The sequence below is a fragment of the Salvelinus namaycush genome, chromosome 15 (assembly GCF_016432855.1).
Source record: "Salvelinus namaycush isolate Seneca chromosome 15, SaNama_1.0, whole genome shotgun sequence".
Taxonomy (NCBI): Eukaryota; Metazoa; Chordata; class Actinopteri; order Salmoniformes; family Salmonidae; genus Salvelinus; species Salvelinus namaycush.
The window spans coordinates 17,920,899-17,941,956 of NC_052321.1; the positions used below are offsets into that span (position 1 = coordinate 17,920,899).

Sequence of the window (21,058 nt, forward strand, 5' to 3'; positions counted from 1 at the left end):
CACGAGCCTGGTTTGTCACTTCCCACAAACTCATTCTTATGTTTAATAAATGTATCGTATAGTGTTTGTGTGGCAGACTTACAATGATGGCAAAAAACAACATTTGAGAGTGCGCTGACCCTGGTGCTGACCCTGGTGCTGGAGGGGATACACAGCGGGAGGTTGAATGTTTGAAGGGGTACGGGACTACAAAAGGTTTGGGAACCACTGATATAAAGAATCTGTGGCAAGACATCAGTTGATTTACAATTGATCATATTTATGAAGATTTTATCCTATTATGGAGAGATGATGTAATACTTGGATTCTTTACCTACGATATAAATAATTTGAAACAATTTCATGTAATTCATTATTTTGTCCAAATTTCGTATTCACAAATGTAAATTTACAAACAATACACCCATTTTTCTTACCTAACAAAATAAAATGTAAAACCCAAGATGTGAACAAGGTGTGAATGGAACTATACTTAATATTTATAATAAGCTAGTAAGAATACTTTGACTTTATTACAAATTTTGCTATGATAACATTATATATCAGTCAAAATGTTCTCACTTTTACCAAATGCTACCTGTTTATATCCACAAGATGGCAGTGTCAGACAGAAGATTATCCAGATCATCTGAATGATCAGTTTCTTGTGTGTGTTCTGAAATATTGTTGTCAGAATGTCAATGACTCATGGGCCCCTACTGTCTTATTCCTCTTTACATGAAGCTGATGCTGCATAGTGACTCATGTACTGAGTCATTGCTGCTGCCTGAAACAAGTAATGTGAAAGTCAATAACCTTTTAAGACACATGAACACATGCACACTTTATGTTTGTTATTGGCAAAGTGTTATGAGTAACTCACCGTTATATCCACACGTCTAGTAAACCAGTAAAAACACAAGAGCAGCAGGTGTACATACTACCTCAACTAACCAGTGCCCCCACACATTGACTCTGTACCGGTACCCTGTATATATTGTTATTTTTTACTGCTGCTCTTTAATTAGTTGTTACTTTCATCTCTTATTCTTATCTATATCTTTTTTTAAACTCCACTGTTGGTTAGGGGCTCGTAAGTAAGCATTTCACTGTAAGGTCTACACCTGTTGTATTCGGCGCATGTGACTAATAAAATTTGATTTGACTTAACTCCTTTACTAGCTCATACTGGCTTACACACTAGTTGCAGTATAAAGAGAACCAATCAAGAGCCAAGTTCATGTGAGATTCAGCACTTATTTTAGGTGTGTCTAAAATGAGTTGACGGCCAGCCTTGGTCCCCTGATCCATTGGTCCCTAGCCCCAGTCCCCTTTCAGCCAGCCTGGCAATGCAGAACCAGGTTGCAGTGGATGTGATGAAGGAATTTGTTTGCCTGGATAGGTGAGCTGCCAGAGGAGCTCAATAATTCAGTGTTTGTAACAGACTGTGCATCAGCAAGTGAACACATAACGCTACGGCTGATTGATACACTGCCAAAACAAAAAGCAGCATCTCATTGTTAATATTGTAATAGGATCTATGGAAACTCTACGGTGTACCCTTGTTAGCCCTCTAGTCTCAATTGTACTAGTTTGGCACAGAAAGGACAACTACGTAGTTTTGATCTTGACTAATTTAGTTGCTGGTGATATTTGACCTTGTCAAATGAAATGGGTTAGTTCAGAGCCTTATCACTGGGTTTTGGGTTTTACCCTCTGAGTGATCATTAATAGCATTTACCAGCCCTCTATTTCTTTCATCCATCATTGATGGAGGTGTAACTGAGGATGCCAATTTGGCTTCAAGGATGATTAAACGTACATCTGATAATAGCTGTTATAAATGACATGGAGGGGAGCTAATGAACACTGGATGAAGTCTGGATCACCTGTCTGGGAGACCCAGCTATTGTGAAAAGTGTGGATAAACAGGGGCCCATAGTTTGAACACATGCTGTGATGTAGAGATGATAAACCACAGAGTAATACAGTCACTTCCTGATTAGGACACATGGGGAAATTTGAAACCAAAAATAATTTGTTAGAATTTGGGTCAATAATTAATTTCTGGAATACAAAATTATGAAAATAGAATTATTGCTAACAGCTGCCATACTCCTAGCTTTGGTTCCCCCCTCAACCCTTAGTCTTTATCACTCTGTAATTGACCTATGCTCTCCCACTTGAGAGAGAAGGATAGCAAACACACCCAGACACACACCTACTGAGACACACACACACACACAGAGGAGTATTTCATTACCATCCTCCACAGGCAGCGAGCTTGCAAGGTAGGGTGTGAGGGAGGGAAAGAGAGGGAAGGAGAGAACTAGAGAGAGAGAGACGAGCAGACAGAGATAGACAGAGCAAGCAAGCAAGATAGATAGGTAGGAGAGCTAGAGCAAGAGAAGAAGAAAAAGAGCGAGCACACAAGACAGCGAAGAGAGAGGGTGGGAGTGAGAGCACCAGAGACAGAGGGAGAGATAGAACGAGAGAGACGGCTCTGTGTTTCCTCAGCTGTTTTCCCGAGGCCATGGCAGGCATGGCGTCGGAGCCAGGCACCCAGTCCAGGGTGATGTTCCAGTCTGCAGACAAAACAGAGGAGCCTCCACATCGCAAACTGGGCAAGCTGACCGTCAAATACAACCGCAAGGACCTGCAGAGGAGGCTGGATATCGAGGAGTGGATCGACAATCAGCTGCACCTGCTCTTTGACTGTGAGGTAGGTCGTGCAAGGCTGCTACAGGCACAGTTAGCTAGGTCCCAGGGGCTGTATGGGTAGAGCGCAGGGGAGGTACGGAGCAGAACAGGTGCCTGAGGAGGGTTACACAACATGTGAAGAAAAAAGAGAGGGAGAGTGGAGTGTCTGAACAGAGGTGTGGCTGTGTGTGCATTGATCCAGGCTTCATTTACTGGCAGCAAATTATTTTCCCACACTGCTTTGGTGTTAAGCACAGAATATAGAGCTCTGATTGGTAGTTTTCTTGGGGGTTGTGTAACAAACTAGTGATAAGATACGCATTATATTACCATCATATTAGGATGATTATACATCATATTAAATGATTGTATACCCTTTCCTGATCGCTGAATGGACATACATACAGCATTCAAGAGATAACCAAACATTATGTAACATAAATATAGCCATTGGCTGATACAATCACCCTTTTCCTTATTAATGAACACTACACAGACAGTACTATTGTGGCAGCAGCCTCTGTCCTCAGAAGATGAGCATCAACCCCCCTGTGACATGGGTTCAGACAGGGAGGCAAATCCCTGTTGCCTCTGGCCAGTTTGCTATCAGAACACATCTAAGAACTTGAGGTTTACAGCCTAGATCTTGACAGGGAGGCTGCCTATATAACTACTTAAGGCCAGAACTGCACACCACAAACGGAGACACTGTGCATTTGCATAATTGATTTAATAGATTATGACTGGGAGCCCTGTGTGGAGATCGTAGGACCCCCGTGTCATAACTGCACTGCTATTCGGAGGCTGCAACAATTTGCTGGGAATGCCATGGCAACAGAAGTCTGTCTCCCACATGAAGAGGAATGGCACAGCGGAGTCAGAGGGATGTCTTCAGGAGCATGGGCGTCCACCTGATGGTGGAAAAAGTACTAAATTGTCATACTTGAGTAAAAGTAAAGATACCTTTAATAGAAAATTAGTCAAGTAAAAGTGAAAATCACCAGGTAAAATACAACTTGAGTAAAAGTCTGGAAGTATCTGGTTTTAAATGTGCTTAAGTACAGTGGTAGAAAAAGTTCTCAATTGTCATACATTAAATTACAGATATTAAAGGCCCAGTGCAGTCAAAACGTGATATTCATGTGTTTTAGAAATATTTCCACAATATGAGGTTGGAATAATACTGTGAAATTGTGAAAATTATGATTATGCCCTTTTTGTGTAAAAGCTGTTTGAAAAGACCACCTGAAATGTCAACCTATTTTGGTGGGACTTCACCAGGTGGTAAATTAGTTAATTCGTTTCAAACCTCTCTGCCAATGACAGGTAGTTTTCAGTTTTCCCCTCCCCACTCAGACCACTCTCAGACCATCCTAGCTAAATTCTGGCTTGAGAAATTACTCTTTGCTAAGAAGCTATTTTTGTTTATTTTGGAGCATTTTAATTTAAAACAATCACAGGAAACTGTTGTCCAGAAATGATTTGATATTGAGATAAAAAATGGCTGCATTGGACCTTTAAGCCAGCCAGACAGGACAAATGTATATATTTTTAGGAACAGACAGTGGCACACTCCAACACCGAGACATAATTTAGAAATGCAGTATTTGTGTTTAGTGAGTCCGCCATATCAGAGGCAGTAGGGATGACAACGTGTTATATTGATAGGTGCGTGAATTTGACCATATTTCTGTCCTGCCTGAGCATTCAAAAATATTTTTGGGTGTCATGGAAAATGTATGGGAGTAAAAAGTACATATTTTCTTTAGGAATGTAATGGAGTAAAAGTAAAAGTTGTCAATATAAATAGTAAAGTACAGATACCCCAAAAAAACGACTTAAGTTGTACTTACTTAAGTACTTTGCACCACTGTAACAGCCTCTGGTTGAAGCTGGATTGGGGTAGGTGGGGGTGGAGGAGGGTGATGTTTCTCATTTTACTGTCCTGATTGAGGAGAAACTGGAGGAGAAACTTGGGCTGGGGCAGTGAGTGACCACAGATGGTCTGAGTGCCTCCAACCAAAACATTCTCCTCCACTAACAAAAAATAATTCTGCATATGGCTTACTGACACTTCAGGGCATGAGAGAGCATCACATGTGAGTGGTGTCCTTATGAAAGTTTTAGTTCCTGAGAATAGCTATATGTAGGGCTAAGAGTTTTTCCTGACCATAATACTTGACCTGGAAAAACCTATAGTCTAGCTCGGGCACAGAGTTTTTCCTGGTCAGGTCATGTGGTCTGGAAAAACTCAGGGTCCTAGCTATAAAATTGAGATAAGAGGAGGGGAGTCACGGTAATGTAGTGACCTGGTGAGTTTATGATGAGGTCTAAATGAACACAGACAGCAGCATATCCTCAGTAGCAACACATTTCCAAATAAATGCATCGAAAGTGTATAGTTAGAGGGCAGCGACTGTGGCCTGTGGGCCAGGGCATCAGGTTCAACAAGATCCCATTCAACACATCATTCAATATACTACCCACCACTGCGACCTGTGTGCTACCCATCACTTGCTCCAGGTTATCTATAAGTCTTTGCTAGGTATAGCTCCGCCTTATCTCAGCTCACTGGTCACCATAGCAACACCCACCATTAGCAGGCGCTCCAGCAGGTATATTTCACTGGTCACCCCCAAAGGTCAACACCTCATTTGGCCGCCTTTCCTTACAGTTCTCTGCTGCCAATGACTGGAACAAATTGCAAAAATCACTGAAGTTGGAGATTTATATCTCCCTCACTAACTTTAAGCGTCAGCTGTCAGAGCAGCTTACCGATCGCTGCAGCTGTACACAGCCCATCTGTAAATAGCCCATCCAACCAACTACCTACCTCATCCCCATATTTGTTTTGGTTTTTCTGCTCTTTTGCACACCAGTATTTCTGCTTGCACATCCTCATCTGCACATATATCACTCCAGTGTAAATTGCTCAATTGTAATTACTTCGCCACTATTGGCCTATTTATTGCCTTACCTCCTTACTTCATTTGCACACACTGTATACAGATTTTTCTATTGTGTTATTGACTGTACGTTTGTTTACCCCATGTGTAACTCTGTGTTGTTGTTTTTGTCGCACTGCTTTGCTTTATCTTGGCCAGGTCGCAGTTGTAAATGAGAACTTGTTCTCAACTGGCCTACCTGGTTAAATAAAGGTGAAATAAAATACATTTTAAAACACTGATATGGGAGGGAGAGACATTTATTACAGCCAGTCTGCACAGGAGGTTGGTGGCACCTTAATTGGGGAGGACTGGCTCATGGTAATGGCTGGAGTAGAATAGGTGGAATGGTATCAAATAGATCAAACACGTGGTTTCCGTGTTTGATGCCATTCCATTTGTTCCGTTCCAGCCATTATTGTGAGCCGTGCATTATTCCAGCCTCCACTGCCATTCTGGTGGCAGACACCCAGAGTCTCCACCAGATCTGGCCAGTAGAGAGCCCATGCATGTGAGCTAAGCCTGGGTGATTTTAATAAAACCCCTGTAATAGCGTTTGGCATTTTGTAAGGTTTGCATTACCCTTATTCCTAAATATATATATATTATATTTGAGAGTCTTCAAAGTAGCCAACCTTTGCCTTGATGACAGCTTTGCACACTCTTGGCATTCTTTCAACCAGCTTCATGAGGAATGCATTTCAATTAACAGGTGTTCCTTGTTCTTTGTTTCTGGCCATTTTGAGCCTGTAATCGAACCCACAAATGCTGATGCTCCAGATACTCAACCAGTCTAAAGAAGGCCAGTTTTATTGCTTCTTTAAACAGAACAACAGTTTTCAGCTCTGCTAACATAATTGCAAAAGAGTTTTCTAATGATCAATTAGCCTTTTAAAATGATCAACTTGGAATAGCTAACACAATGTGCCATTGGAACACAGGAGTGATGGTTGCTGATAATGGGCCTCTGTACGCCTATGTAGATATTCCATAAAAGAAATCAGCCATTTCCAGCTGCAATAGTCATTTACAACATTAACAATGTCTACACTGTATTTCTGATCAATTTTATGTTATTTTAATGGATAAAAAAATAGCTTTTCTTTCAAAAACAAGGACATTTTTAAGTGACCCCAAACTTTTGAACGGTAGTATATATATACACAAAGATCCCTGAAATGCGTCATGGTATACTGTTGTGGAATCTCTATGAAGTCAGTCTTGCTATTTATAATTTTCATGCCAATGTATAGAGTTATTCTTATTATTATCATAAGTATCACGTACAGCAGATGTTTTGAACATATAATCAGTACAAGACTAATGTTATTAGGTTTAACTGTTTGAGTTCCAGACTGTGCTAATTAGTCTGGGGGAATCCCTGAGAGAGAAGGCCCTTCATGACGGAGGGATGGGATCCCTGCATGATTGATGAGATGATAACAGACAGTAGCAGTAACAGTACCTCGACAGTACTCCTTTGTTATTGTAGTTATGGGGCCTGCCATATGAAACAGACCTGTTGTCTGGTAGATACAGTCTTTGTGGGTTTCTATTTCAATTGTAGCACAGCCCTGTATGGATAAAACAACATTTAAACAGTACGACTAGGGCCAGCAAGGTTTCCTGGGCAGGTCACGCAGTCAGAAAAAAACTCATGGCCCTAAGTATGTCCTACCTCTATGAGGATTTAAGGAGCTATTGTTTTCATGTCGGATTTCAGTGGTGTCTTGACAAACTCCAGTCTATCTGAGGTGGATTAGTTGTTTGGTAGACACCACCGACTGGTGTGGCCGGGGGAGACATGGTTGGTCCATGTGCTTTGGCTAATGGCATTCATTTCGCATGAACTCAGGGGAAGGCAGGTTTCGCTGTGGTTGGGTACTCTGACTCTTCCGTGTAGAAGCATTTACTGTCAGCCCCCTGTATCATTACAGAGTTATTTAGAGACATCTCTAATGTATACAAGTAGCCAGCTGGTTGGGTCTGAGTGGCAGTGGCACTGAACCATATTGCTGACTTCACACCTTTAAAATATATATAAATATATATATTTTCTTTTACTTTGTTTATTGGATTTTCAACACCAGCATTTACAAAATAATTGCACTTGTAAGTTATTTGGTAGTAATATAAAACAACAAATCAAAGACAACAATACAGCAAAACAAAGAGTGAGACAGAAATATAACAACACAAAAAACTAAGACAAAAATATATATATTTTGATACAGTTGTTACAGGACAACTGGCACAGATAATACAGTCCTCCTTAACATCCCAGATACCATGTATACACATACTAGGCCTCTTACATCACCGATTTATAAATATACATCACTCTGGAACAACATGGAAATGTAGTCATTTAACATATGAAAAAGGGAGCCCACATTGCATAGAATTTGTCTATAGATCCATTGAGTGTGTGTTTTTCCAACTTTATGCAATTCAAAACGGATTTAATCCAAACTGCATGAGAAGGGGGTACAGAGGATTTCCATCTAAGTAAAATGAATTGTCTTGTTAACAAAGTGACAAAGACAATTACATCCTTATTCATTTTGGTCAGTTGTAATGTGGGTAAGGAAACCACAAATAATGCAATAAGAGGGTCTGGTTCGTTCTGTGTGCCGCTTAATTCTGAAAGTGTATTAAAGATGTCTTTCCAGAAACCAACAAGAGATGGGCAACACCAAAACATGTGTACATGGTTAGCAGGAGACTGGTTACATCGTACACAATTAGGCTTCACAACCTTGTAAATTTTGGATAATCTTACTTTGGTCCAGTGAGCCCTATGAATGAGTTTGCATTGAATGAGACCGTGCCGAGCACAAATAGAAGAGGTATGTACCCTTTTGAGTGCCCCTTCCCATAGTTCATCAGATATTTCCTCACCCAGTTCCTCCTCCCATGAGGATTTAATATTGTTGACTATAGATTATTGACAAGGTGTCTTTCAGAGTAGGAAGTGGGATAAGAAATGTGTCAAACTGTGTTTCACCAGGAAGTGTGGGGAATCGGGGATCTTTGCTATGGACCCAACTCCGGATTTGTAAGAACCTAAAGAAATTATGTCTGGGGTGACCACATTTAGCTGATAATTGTTCAAACGTACTAAATGTATTGTTAATATAAAGATCTCTAAATCTTTTAATACCAAGACTAGACCATGTTGAGAAAGCACCATCAACCATAGATGGGGGAAAAGCTGGGTTTGAGGCTACCGGAGCGAAATAAGAGGTTGTCTGAAACCCAAAGTGGTGTCTAAATTGATTCCAGATCTTCAATGTTGTTTTGACATGTGTTTTGGGTGAAGGAGGAGTAAGGGCCTGTAACGGAGGAGTGAGGGAAGACAATGATGCCGGTATAAATGAGGCGGCCTCCATCTCTAGCCAAATTGGGGGTGGGAGTATCTCTCTGCTCTGCAACCTGTACTGAATGATCCTAAGGTTAATAGATAATAATAGAATCAATAATAGAATCTGAAACCCGGTAGCGCTAGACCGCCGTCTGGTTTGGGCCTCTGCAAAAGCTGTTTTCGTATCCTAGGGGGCTTTTTGTCCCATATAAAAGGAAGAATTAGGCCGTCGATCTTTTTGAAAAACGTTTTGGGAAGAAAAATCGGTAGGCACTTATAGAGATATAAGAATTTAGGGAGAGTATTCATTTTAATATAATTACTTATTGCGACTAAGGAGAGGTGTAGCAAAGACCAGCGTTCCAAATCACCCTTAGTACGGGTTAAAAGAGGAGCAAAGTTGGCCTGATGAAGGTTTTCAAATCTTATTGTGACGTGCAGCCCGATATAAATAAAACTACTGTGAGCAATTTTAAATAGCAAGTTATGTAAAGGGACATTTTTGGCGGCCACATTGTGCTGCATCAATTCGCTTTTACTGAGATTCAGTTTATACCCTGATAAGTGACTGAAGGATGTGAAAGTGGCAAGGGCAGCAAGAACAGAAACAGAACGGTCGGATGTGTATAATAATAAATCATCTGCATATAAAGACAGTTTGTGTTCGTGTCCGTATCTGACTATACCTATACCTATACCTACTGCAAGGGGTTCTATGGCGAGGGCAAACAGTAAGGGACATAAATGGCAACCCTGGCGTGTCAATCGTTGCAAAGGGAAGCAATCTGATTGAGAGTTATTAGTCCTGACAGAGGCTTGAGGGGATGAGTACAGAAGTCTTATCCAAGTAATGAATTTGGTGCAAAAAAGGTATTTCCATTCCACCCGGTCAAAGGCTTTCTCTGCATCCAGGGATTTAATGGCTTCAAAGGCATTGGTGACAGAGGGATTATATATAATATTAAATAATCGTCGAAGATTGAAGAATGAGTGTCTATTTTTAATAAATCCTGTTTGATCCAGAGAGATAATTGATGGGAGGACTGTTTCCAGAAGTTGGCTAGAATTTTGTAGTCGACATTTATCAGGCAAATTGGATGGTATGATACACAGTCAAGAGGGTATTTGTTTTTATAAAGAAAAGACAAATGGTTGCCTGAGTGAGAGTCTGTGGGAGAGCAGCATTTACAAATGCTTCATTGTACATTTCAATTAGAATAGGGGCTATTTTGGAGAGAAGCTTTTTTATAAAACTCTGCAGAGTAGCCGTCAGGCCCTGAGCTTCTCCCGGATTGAAGGGATTTGACAGCATTAGACAATTCTTCAACAGTGATCAGCTGCTCTAATTTCTTGAACTCATCACTGATCCCCCTAGGATCTAATGATATACCAGACGATTTACCAATTTTAGGAATCTGGTGTGATGATGATAGTTGGCGTAACTTGTGAGCTAATAATTTACTGGCTTTATCTCCTTGTTCGTAGTGTTCCTAGACTTGACAAGCAGTTCAGTAACCTGGTCTATTAAAAATGTGTCAAATTCTGCTTGCAAAGTTAAATGCTCCTTATAAATATCTGGAGATGGTGAAACGGCATAAATGTAATCTAATTGGGCAATACAGCGTGTTTGTTCTCATGTGCGGTGTAGGAAATAATTTCACCTCTGATATAAGCTTTCAAAGATTCCCAGAGAGTAGACGCAGAGATGTTTTGGGTTCTATTTGTACTCATGAAAAAGTACATTTGACCCAAAACAAAATTGACAGTGTTCATTACTGAGCAGTTGAGTATTTAGCCGCCAAGGCGGTCGCAGGTTGTCAACGGTTTGAAAGACCACTTTCATAGTAACAGGGGCATGGTCAGATACATTGGATTATATGAACATGAAGACATGGAATGGAGAAGTCTGTTATCTACAAGGAAGTAGTCTATGCACGTAAAAGTGTGGTGAACCGATGAGAAAAAAAGAGTATGCTTTTCCAAATGGATTAAACATTCTCCAAAGGTCTGAAACTGCGTATTCAGACATAAAGGTTCGGACAACTCTAGCTGATGTTGACAAGGTAATAGGTTTAGTGGAGGATTGATCCAAATGTGCGTCTAACCAACAGTTAAAGTCACCACCTAAGATCAACATATGGGAGGGCATATCGGGAGTGTAGACAAAACCGGTTGAAAGAAATCACCATTGTCCCAACAAGGAGCACAAATATTAACAAGAAGTACATTCGTATTGAGCAGCCTACCACTGACAATTATGTATCTACCATGTGGATCTGCGATCACATTAGAACATGTAAAAGGTACCGATCTGTGAAGTAAAATAGCCACCCCTCTTGCCTTATTCTGAAATGAGTAATGGAACATCTGACCCACCCATCTGCACCTAAGACTTGACTGTTGTGATACCTTCAGATGAGTTTCTTGGGGAAAGATGATGTGAGCTTTCAGCTAATGAAGGTGGTGTAGCACCTTACTACGTTTAACTGGGTTATTGATGCCCCTGCAATTCCAAGTAAGAAAATTAAAACCATTCCCTCCAGCTGGATGGGCTACACTAGGCATGTCTTAAGAGAGAGAGGACATGTAAAGGACAAGGTACAATGGAAACTAAAGATCGTAGTTTACCCTAAAAGCGCAAATTTTAAAAACAAAGACAAGCGACGAAGCGCAAAAAAACATTAAAAACTATGTACAAATAAAGAGGGAAAAACCCCTTCCCTCACAACCTCCCTTGCCGAAGTATCTCCCCAACTGAGATGCAAGCAAAACCCTAAATACAAAAAATGTTTAGAGCAAAGCATGATAACTCTTACTCTGTGCTACCTGAGATGTGTGACCATTTAACCAGAGTAAACCAAACATGCATAGATTGGTCCCCAGTAGAGTCTAAGGAAAACTAACCTTGGTTAAGAGAGGTTTAAGAGCAATAAAAGTGGTAAAACTGCAACTGAACCATGAAAACAGCCAGACATTGGCAATAGATTTAAAAAAAAAATAAGATCAAGGCTTAGATCAAAATAGAATAGTAATGATACAAATTAAAAGCAATAATGTGAGTGAAATAAAGAATATATATATGCATACTGTCACGACTCCGACCGAAGCAGGCTCTCCTTCCCGTTCGGCTGGCGCTCGGCGGTCGTCGTCACCGGCCTATTAGCTGCCACTGATCTTTTTCCTCCCCCTCCTTATGTGTTCATTGGTTACACCTGTTTTGTGTTTGTTCGTAATTAGTTGGGCTTTATCTGTCAGCCGGCCCGCCCGTTTCTTTGTGCGGGATTGTTTTATTGTAAGCTTGGTGTTTGTTAGTCTGATCGTTACGTGTTTGTGTTAGTGTGCATTTTCTGAACTGTTTTCGTTCCCCGTGTCTGGGGCAGTTTATTGGGAGCACCCAGTGTCAAGTGGGGTGGCCGTTGTTTGTCAGTGGTTCATTAAATGAACGTGATCATTGTATCCTCTGTCTTCCTGCGCCTGACTTCGCACTCCGACACCCAGTCCTTACACATATCTGCATTGTATCACATTATAGTGGGGAGTCAACTGTATACTCACCAACATGGGTTGGAAATGAAAAGAAAAAAAAGAACGACATTCAAGTGTCAATGAACCCAACAAGGTTGGCTTCGCTTGCCAACCAGTCTGCCAGCCGGCCTGCTAACTAGCCTGCTAACAAGACCAGCTAACCAACCATTTGTTCCACACCATGCGGTACAACAGCCGCTTTCACATTCTTGTTGATGAAATCGGTCGCTCGAATCTGTGCGTGGAGCCGTCGGGTAAAGTCAGACTCAGAACTGCAGGGTAGATGAGGCCGAACTTCACGCCCGGGCAGGCGCGCAGCTGGCGCTTCACAGCTCCGAAGCTAGCCGCTTCTTAGCCACAGCCGTGGTGTAGCTTCTTAGCCACAGCCGTGGTGTAGTCCGCTAATATCGATACTCTTTTACCCTTGTAGAGGAGAGGAGATGCTTCTCCCGATCTCCACAGTATGTCATTGCAGACGTGAAAGAAGTGCACCCTGATGACAAATGGTTACTGGGGTTCTCCATCCCGGGGTCGGCTACGCAGGGTGCGGTGGGCCCAGTCTTGCAGCGGCTTCTCCTCCAGGCCGAGCAGCTCCTGGAGCAGCTGGGCCATGAACTCCGTCGGTCTTGGGCCCTCCACTCCCTCCGGTATTCCCAGAAGATGAATGTTGATCCTCCGCATTCTACTTTCCATATCTTCGCATCTATTGTCAAGGTATGCCACCCTAGTTTTTAATGAGCCAACGTTAGCCTCGCTAATGCAAGTGCTGTGGTCTGTAGCACCGCGCTCCAGCTCCAATAAGGCAGCTCCGTAGGCGTCAAGCTTTTTCTGTATACTCTCTATAGATTTTTTCAGCTCGTATTTGACCATTGATATCTCTGACCTGAGATTGGTAGAGAGAGTACATTTTGAGGCTGCCCATCACGGATTGTAGCAGCTTGTCAGAGCTGCTAGGAATACTGGGTGGAGGAGTCAAGCGCAGAGAGCAGGGTTTCAAGAAAGTGGATTTATTTTCCAGTTGACAGGGAAAACGATCATGCCCTAAACACACGGGTGCATGAAAAGACGAGTCCAAAAACACAGGACTAAAATGTCCAGAAAAAATAAGAAATCCACAATCCAACACCAAATAACAGATAAACAAGCCCGCACAAAAGCCAGCGGGCTTACTGCCCTAAAATAGCCTACCCACAAAACTAAACTCAAAACAGGTGCACCCAATCAGCCCAAACTAACAGAAACAAAAAGAAAAGAATCGATGGCAGCTAGTAGGCCGGTGACGACGACCGCCGAGCGCCGCCCGAACAGGAAGAGGCACCATCTTCGGCGGGATTCGTGACACAGCTCCACAGTCAGTGTTCCCGTGGGGCTGACATTAGCCGTAGCATCCGGTGGTGGGGGTGAATCAGGAGAGGGTGCGTGCTTGCTGCGGCCTGCTCTTGCATACTCCGTTTTTGGCCGGGTAGATGACATTACAAATTTACATTTCTCAGACTTGATCTGAATTGTTTAGAGGTCTCTTCAGACGCCTGACCAAACAGAAATATATACAATTTTGCAAAGTTAAATATATACATTTGGTCACTAACTCAGGAACGATATGGAAACGCGTTCTACATCCTTGGCTTCCAACAGCGCCCCCAACTTCACACCTTTTAGGAAAATAGTTGCAATTCTTAATGATGTGACAAAACACTCATTCAAGAGTAGGGAAAAAGATACTGAAACACACATCAAATGAACATATTGTCCTTTACTCTTTATAAATATAATTCAGAGTGCAGTTGGGTCATTATTAATTTACAAATGTAAGTCAATAAGGCTTGTATTTCAATGTATACAGTACTAAATTCTTGATGCCTATTTAACTCGTTACAGCCTCTGCACAATGCAGATGACCTCAGATTAACAATCTGCGTATGACTTGTTTTGGTATATTTTGATTGGTCGGCAGCACAAGCCTCTTAAATCAGTCTTGTCTGACTTCCACTTATTCTCTTTTCAGAACAACATGGTTCCTGGGAAAGGTTTCCTTTAGATATCTGAGTATTATCAACTAATAACACTGATTGGTTTAGGTAACCTAGTAGGACTGCCCATCCATGATATTGAAATTATTGTTTTAAACATGGTATGAGGCTATACCGTGTTGGTTAACATTTACAATGTTTACAAACATTGAAAAAAAACAAGCTTATATTTAGGGTTCTCATGGAGTGTGACAGTTGAACTTAGCTCATGAGGCATTTATAAGTTATATTCTAAAAGAATCAATGGATATATACAGTACCAGTCAAAAGTTTGAATACACCTACTCATTCCAGGGGTTTTCTTTATTTTTTACTATTTTCTACATTGTAGAATAGTGAAGACATCAAAACTATGAAATAACACATATTGAATCACGTCGTAATCAAAAACGTGTAAAACAAATCAAAATATATTTCATATTTTAGATTCTTCAAAGTAGCCACCCTGTCATGGCCGTCGAAAGAAGTGGACCAAGGTGCAGTGCAGTGTGGTGAGCGTACAATTCCTTTTATTATAGAATGTTGCCAACAAAACAAGAAACAAGATAAACGACCGTGAAGCTTCCGAGGGCTATAGTGCCACTAACAAAGGTAACTACCCACAATCACAGGTGGGAAAAAGGGCTGCCTAAGTATGATTCCCAATCAGAGACAATGATAGACAATTGTCCCTGATTGAGAACCATACCCGGCCAAAACATAGAAAGACAAATCATAGAAATAAAGGACATAGAATGCCCACCCAAATCAAACCCTGACCAAACCAAAAAGAGACATAAAAAAGTCTCTCTAAGGTCAGGGTGTGACACACCCTTTGCCTTGATGACAGTTTGCACTGTGATGCAGTGTCTTAGACCGCTGCGCCACTCGGAAAGTTCCATCCACAAAGTTTTTAATGCTTATCAATTGCCTTGCACAAAGTATGAAAATTCTAAAATAGTACACAGGACTCTTAAATAATTTAAATGTGAATCACAGAAACAATGAGGAAAATATGGAAAAAATAAATAAATAATGAAATGTTAATTATATAAAGCAGCCCGTGTAATAATCTGCCAAAGAGTAGCCCCAATCGGCCCGAGCCCCAAGTAATATATTCAGGCCAGATAACTCTCACTGGAATCGGCCCGAGCCCCAAGTACAGTAATATATATATTTGGGCCAGATAACTCTCACTGGAATCGGCTCGAGCCCCAAGTAATACATTTGGGCCAGATAACTCACACCAGTATCGGCCCGAGCTCAATCCCCGCATCCTAGCCATAAGTAATACTGCTGAAGGTGGCCCAGACTTGGGCCACATGACGTCGGCCGAGTCTGACTCTCAGCCGAGTGCCCTGACTCTCAGCCGGAATCGGCCCAGATCCACTGTGCTAGCTGGGTAGCGACTCCTGTGGCAGGCCAGACGCATGCACACTGACACGGTGTCACGCTCGTTGATGGAAGGATCGGACCAAGGTGCAGCGTGGTAGGCGTACATCTTTCTTTTATTGATGACACCGATAAAACAACAAATACAAAACGAAACGCTCAGTTCTGTAGGGCTGGAAAGCAAAAGTACAAAAACAAGATCCCCAAACTAAAGGTGGAAAAAAGGCTGCTTAAGTATGATCCCCAATCAGAGACAACGATAGACAGCTGTCTCTGATTGGGAACCATACCCGGCCAACAAAGAAATAGAAAACCTAGAATGCCCACCCAAATCAAACCCTGACCTAACCAAATAGAGAAATAAAAAGGCTCTCTAAGGTCAAGGCGTGACACACGGTCACCAGGTGTACAGTGTTTCCTCTGACATACATTTTTTGGGGGGGTTAATGTGTATAATTTGTATGCATAAAATGTATAATAGTAATATTTAAAATTACTAAATCGGGTAATTTTGTATACATTTATTTAAATTTGCATCGGGCCGCTTCTGGGGGGATTCTGGTAGATGCCGGCAAAGTCGGCTGAATTCCGATAGACTGAAAGGACCCGATGTACTTGGGCCGATTCTGGGCAGTCATTCATTTTTCTTTCCAGGCCGAGTCCGACACCCAATTCCAGGCCGATTTCAATCAGTTCCGGTCCCCCGGAAGAGGGCTGCTTCTGGGCCAATTCCTCATTGCTAGCTGGGATCCCAAACCCTGTTCATCAGTGCCCAAAATCACTTGCCAGCTAGCTAGATTCCAACTTTGTGTTAGTAAATGAAGCTAGCAAGTAGTAATATGCTAAAAACAGTTACAGAGTTTAATGGCTGTGATACGAGAAAGCTGAGGATGGATCAACAACATTGTAGTTACTCCACAATACTAAACGAAGGAAGCCTGTACAGAATAAAAAATATTCCAAAAACATTAATCCTGTTTGCAGCAAAGCACTGCTGCAAAGAATGGGCCAAGCTCAATTAACTTTTTGTCGTGAATACAATGTGTTATGTTTGGGGCAAATCCAATACCTTACTGAGTACCACTCTCCATATTTTCAAGCATAGTGGTGGCTGCATCATGTTATGGGTATGCTTGTAATCGGTAAGAACTGGGGAGTTTTTCAGGATAAAAAAGAAACAGAAAGGAGCTAAGCACAGGCAACATCCTAGAGGAAACCCTGGTTCAGTCTGCTTTCCACCAGACACTTCACCTTTCAGCAGGACAATAACCTAAAACACAAGGCCAAATCTACACTGGAGTTGTTTTTTATTTTTTTTACCTTTATTTAACTTGTTAACCAAGAATGTTCCCGAGTGGCCAAGTTACAGTTTCAACTTAAATCTACTTGAAAGTCTATGACAAGACCTGATCAACAACCGATTTGACAGAACTTGAATTATTTTTAAAATAGTAATTGGCAAAAGTTGCACAATCCAGGTGTGTAAAGCTCTTAAAGAATTACCCAGAAAGACTCACAGCTATAATCACTGCCAAAGGTGCTTCTACAAAGTATTGACTCTGGGGTGTGAATAAGGTATTTCTGTTTTTCATTTTCAATACATTTGCAAAAATGTCTAAAAACATGTTTTCACTTTGTCATTATGGGGTATTTGTGTAGATGGTTGAGAAAACATATATATTTAATCAAGTTTGAATTCAGGCTGTAACACAACAAACTGTGGAATAAGTCAAGGGGTATGAATACTTTCTGAAGACACATTAGGCCTAGACTAATCTGCGCAGGACATTTGCCATGTAAAGGAATGAGCCCAGTATAAGGAAGCTGAAACTCTTGCAATCTTATATCATAAACATTTAAACCGGAGTGATTCTTACTTTATTGGTTGAGCAAAATGCCAGCTGGGTAAATCATCCATGAAATTAGATGGCGGTTGCCTGTCCTTCGCCCCTGGTCTCTTGTTCTTGCCTGAATGCTTCTATCATCAATCTCATCATTGTTAGTAATATAATCATTATTATTTTTATACCACTATGTAATACCAATGTAATAACATCCACAACTAAGTTGTAGTCTTGTTGACTATAGTCTTGTAGATCTACTTAGAATACATTGACGACCTTTAAATGTGGAAAAATTACAATTTGACGTAATTTTAGGTTTCACGTAAATGATTGTTGTAGTGGTACATCATGCATGGCTTTTAAACGTGGTACTTGGAGACTCGTTCTCTTTGGTACCGTTAAGAATTAAATATGTTAAACTGGTTTGTAAACACTGTGGGGTGGCAGAGAGCCCCAGTCATCTATGTCTGCATGGCTGGTAAAAAAACAATGTTCCAGTGTCTGTCTGTGGTGGTATGGGTGTGTGTATGGGGCTCCAAAGATGTCCATTGTCTCTGACCACTTTTTTCCCCTCCCTCCCTCCCTCCCTCCCTCCCTCCCTCCCTCCCTCCCTCCCGTCTGTCTGTCTGTCTGTCCAGGAGGAGGAGATGCCAGAGTTAGAGATTGACATAGATGAGCTGCTGGAGCTGTCAGACGTGGAGCAGAGATCCAGACTGCAGGTTAGTACACTACAGACAGGTTGCCCTGGGAGGAGCTCAGCTCAGGCACCAACACAGTGTTGTCAGTTAGCCCCGCCCATCATTTACTCCAGAACACAGAGACATCCAATCTGACAAATCCAGAGTCATAGTTATCCAATATGAGATAAGATATTATTTCAGTAACTTGTTTCCGCATACATTTGTCTTGAGCCGTATAAAACAATCTCATTAAAAGAAAAACATAGACAGGGAAAACATACTGCAGACATTTTCCAGTCAAGAGGCCATTTTGTGGGTCACAGTATGAGCCAATACTTACACTTCAGCCATGCCCTTGTTTATACTTTACACATAAACCCAGGAATATTCAACAAAGTAGGGTAATTGCTTTACAAGCACTTGACCCCAGTTGGTGTGCTTGCACAATATTTGATGTGAAAGAGCAATGTCCACATCAGTTACTGAGGCCATGTTTGTTTCTGACCATTTACAGGAGTTACTGCAGGAATGTGGCAAGCCTAAAGAGGTGAGATACAACAAGCAATCATTATAGCCTTGGTCATGTACTCGAAAATGAAACAAAAGTCTGCTAAGTGTACATTTGTTCTCTACAAAGAAATAGTTGCAATTCAATGGTTCACTGCTCTTACACAGTCTCAGAAAGAGTTTTACAGTCAACTGCTTAAACAGGTAGCGTTATCTAGTTTTTTCTTCCTCCCCCTCAGGACTTTATTAATGGGCTGCTTTATCGGATTAAGGGCCTACGCAAAATGTCAGGACCCCTAAAGAAATAATGAGAGGTCAAATCAAGAATCAAGACAATGTAAAGCTCCCTCGCCATTACCTTGTATTCTGGATGTCTGTCTGTGCAGTTACATGTTGATGGGACCCTCTCTCTGCACATGTGGGTCAATGTTGGTCTGTAAAGAGAACAGTGGGTTTTGATTAGTGTTTTATATTACTTTGTTTTTGGACCGTTTTAACGTTTTGATTCTCCTCAATACAAATAATGCACCAGTAACTAAATGTATTGTCTATTACCCACATGGAAAGTTTTTGTGTAAGACTGTATATTTTTGTTTGCCTATTTATGTACATATATTTTTGTTCTGTTAACAGTGTTGTATGTCAATAAAACTTAACATTTTCAAGACAAGGCTTTGGATGTCTACCTATTGTATATGGCTGACTTGTCATTTTGTAGAAAGATAAAGCTAGTCAGTGTATAATAAATATCAAAACAGCATTGTTCTAAAAGCTACACGCTTCACATTGAAAACTCTATAAGAGACGAGAGGAAGAGATTGAATAGTCAATGGCAGCAGAAGTAGGGCAACGGGAATGGCAACCCCCACAGCCCTAAGGCAGTTTTGCTACACGATGGTACTGCCAACCTTTCCAATACTGTTTTCACCCATCAAAATATAATTCCACTCAACACCAGTGGATAAATCAGCATTATTGAGGGGTAATGTTACGTTTTAAGCACTCTAAAATCGCTCTAACAATTCTGCATGTTTGCACCTTAACACACCAATGTTTCTACACATATTACACAGATATTCATGTTTTTTTTGTTGTTAATTTACATTACTCTCCCTCCTACGCATATGAAGTCATACATATTCTCATTCTCACTGTGAGTCTGAAATTCCTTTTTTTGTGATCAGAGGTAGTGTCTAATTGAAACATAGAACTTGACTGAAAATGACAGCATGTCAGCAGCACAGGCAACAACTATAGCATAGAGGTGGTCCATTATCTCTATCTGCATCCATTACGACTGTCCATTTCCTTCCTGTGGCCACTGTGTGGGATAACCAAGGTAGGCAAACACAGAGAGGGCCTTTATCTGGGCCTTAATGGACCAAATCCCTGGAGGTGAGCTTCATTATGGCTCTCCAGAGTGAGCCAGACAGTAATGCACCCTGATAAAACTGCACTCTGCCTCTCTCTCTCTCTGTCATACACTAAAGGTAATTTGGCAAAGGGCTCCATTAAAGTAATTCTCCTGATTTTTCATCCTCCTCACCAACCTTTCTGAAACTGTGGCTGTCCTAGTGAAAGATTGGAGAATCCCTTGAGGGGTATGCCCATAGAGATCCTATTAAATTCCACTCAGTATACCAAACATTAGGAACACCTTCCTAATATTGATTCCCCCCCCCCCCCCATTTCTCCCTCAGAACAGCCTCAATTCGCTGGGTTATGGATTCTATAAGGTGTCAAGCGTTCCACATGTATGCTGGCCCATGTTGACTCCAATGCTTCCCACAGTTGTGTCAAGTTGGCTGGATGTCCTTTCAGTGGTGGACCATTCTTGATACACACAGGAAACTGTTGAGCGTGAAAAACCCAGCAGCGTTTCAGTTCTTGCCACAAACCGGTGCGCCTGGCACGTACTACCATACCCGTTCAAAGGCACTTAAATCTTTTGTCTTGCCCATTCACCCTCTGAAAGACACACATACACAATCCATGTCTGAATTGTCTCAAGGCATAAAAAATCATTCTTTAATCTGTCTCTTCCCCTTCCTCTACACTGTCTGAAGGGGATTTAACAAGTGAGATCAATAAGGGGATCATATTTTCACCTGGA

At 41.4% G+C, this 21,058-nt stretch overlaps 1 protein-coding gene across 1 annotated transcript; it reads left to right on the top strand.

The window, feature by feature from the left end:
- Window positions 1-2,338: 2,338 nt before the first annotated feature.
- On the top strand, window positions 2,339-19,638 carry zgc:162989 (uncharacterized protein LOC100037351 homolog). The gene is made up of 4 exons (XM_039008906.1): window positions 2,339-2,701; window positions 18,397-18,477; window positions 18,953-18,985; window positions 19,185-19,638. The coding sequence occupies exons 1-4, from the start codon at window positions 2,513-2,515 to the stop codon at window positions 19,251-19,253; spliced, it is 372 nt and encodes a 123-aa protein (XP_038864834.1). The 5' UTR covers window positions 2,339-2,512; the 3' UTR covers window positions 19,254-19,638.
- The last annotated feature ends 1,420 nt before the right edge of the window (window positions 19,639-21,058 follow it).

Bases quoted from the DNA above. Each gene is read 5' to 3' on its own strand.
- zgc:162989 (XM_039008906.1), top strand. From the start codon at position 2,513: ATGGCAGGCATGGCGTCGGAGCCAGGCACCCAGTCCAGGGTGATGTTC. The intron at 2,702-18,396 runs GTAGGTCGTGCA...CTGTCTGTCCAG, and splicing joins ACCTGCTCTTTGACTGTGAG to GAGGAGGAGATGCCAGAGTT. The intron at 18,986-19,184 runs GTGAGATACAAC...CCTCCCCCTCAG, and splicing joins AATGTGGCAAGCCTAAAGAG to GACTTTATTAATGGGCTGCT.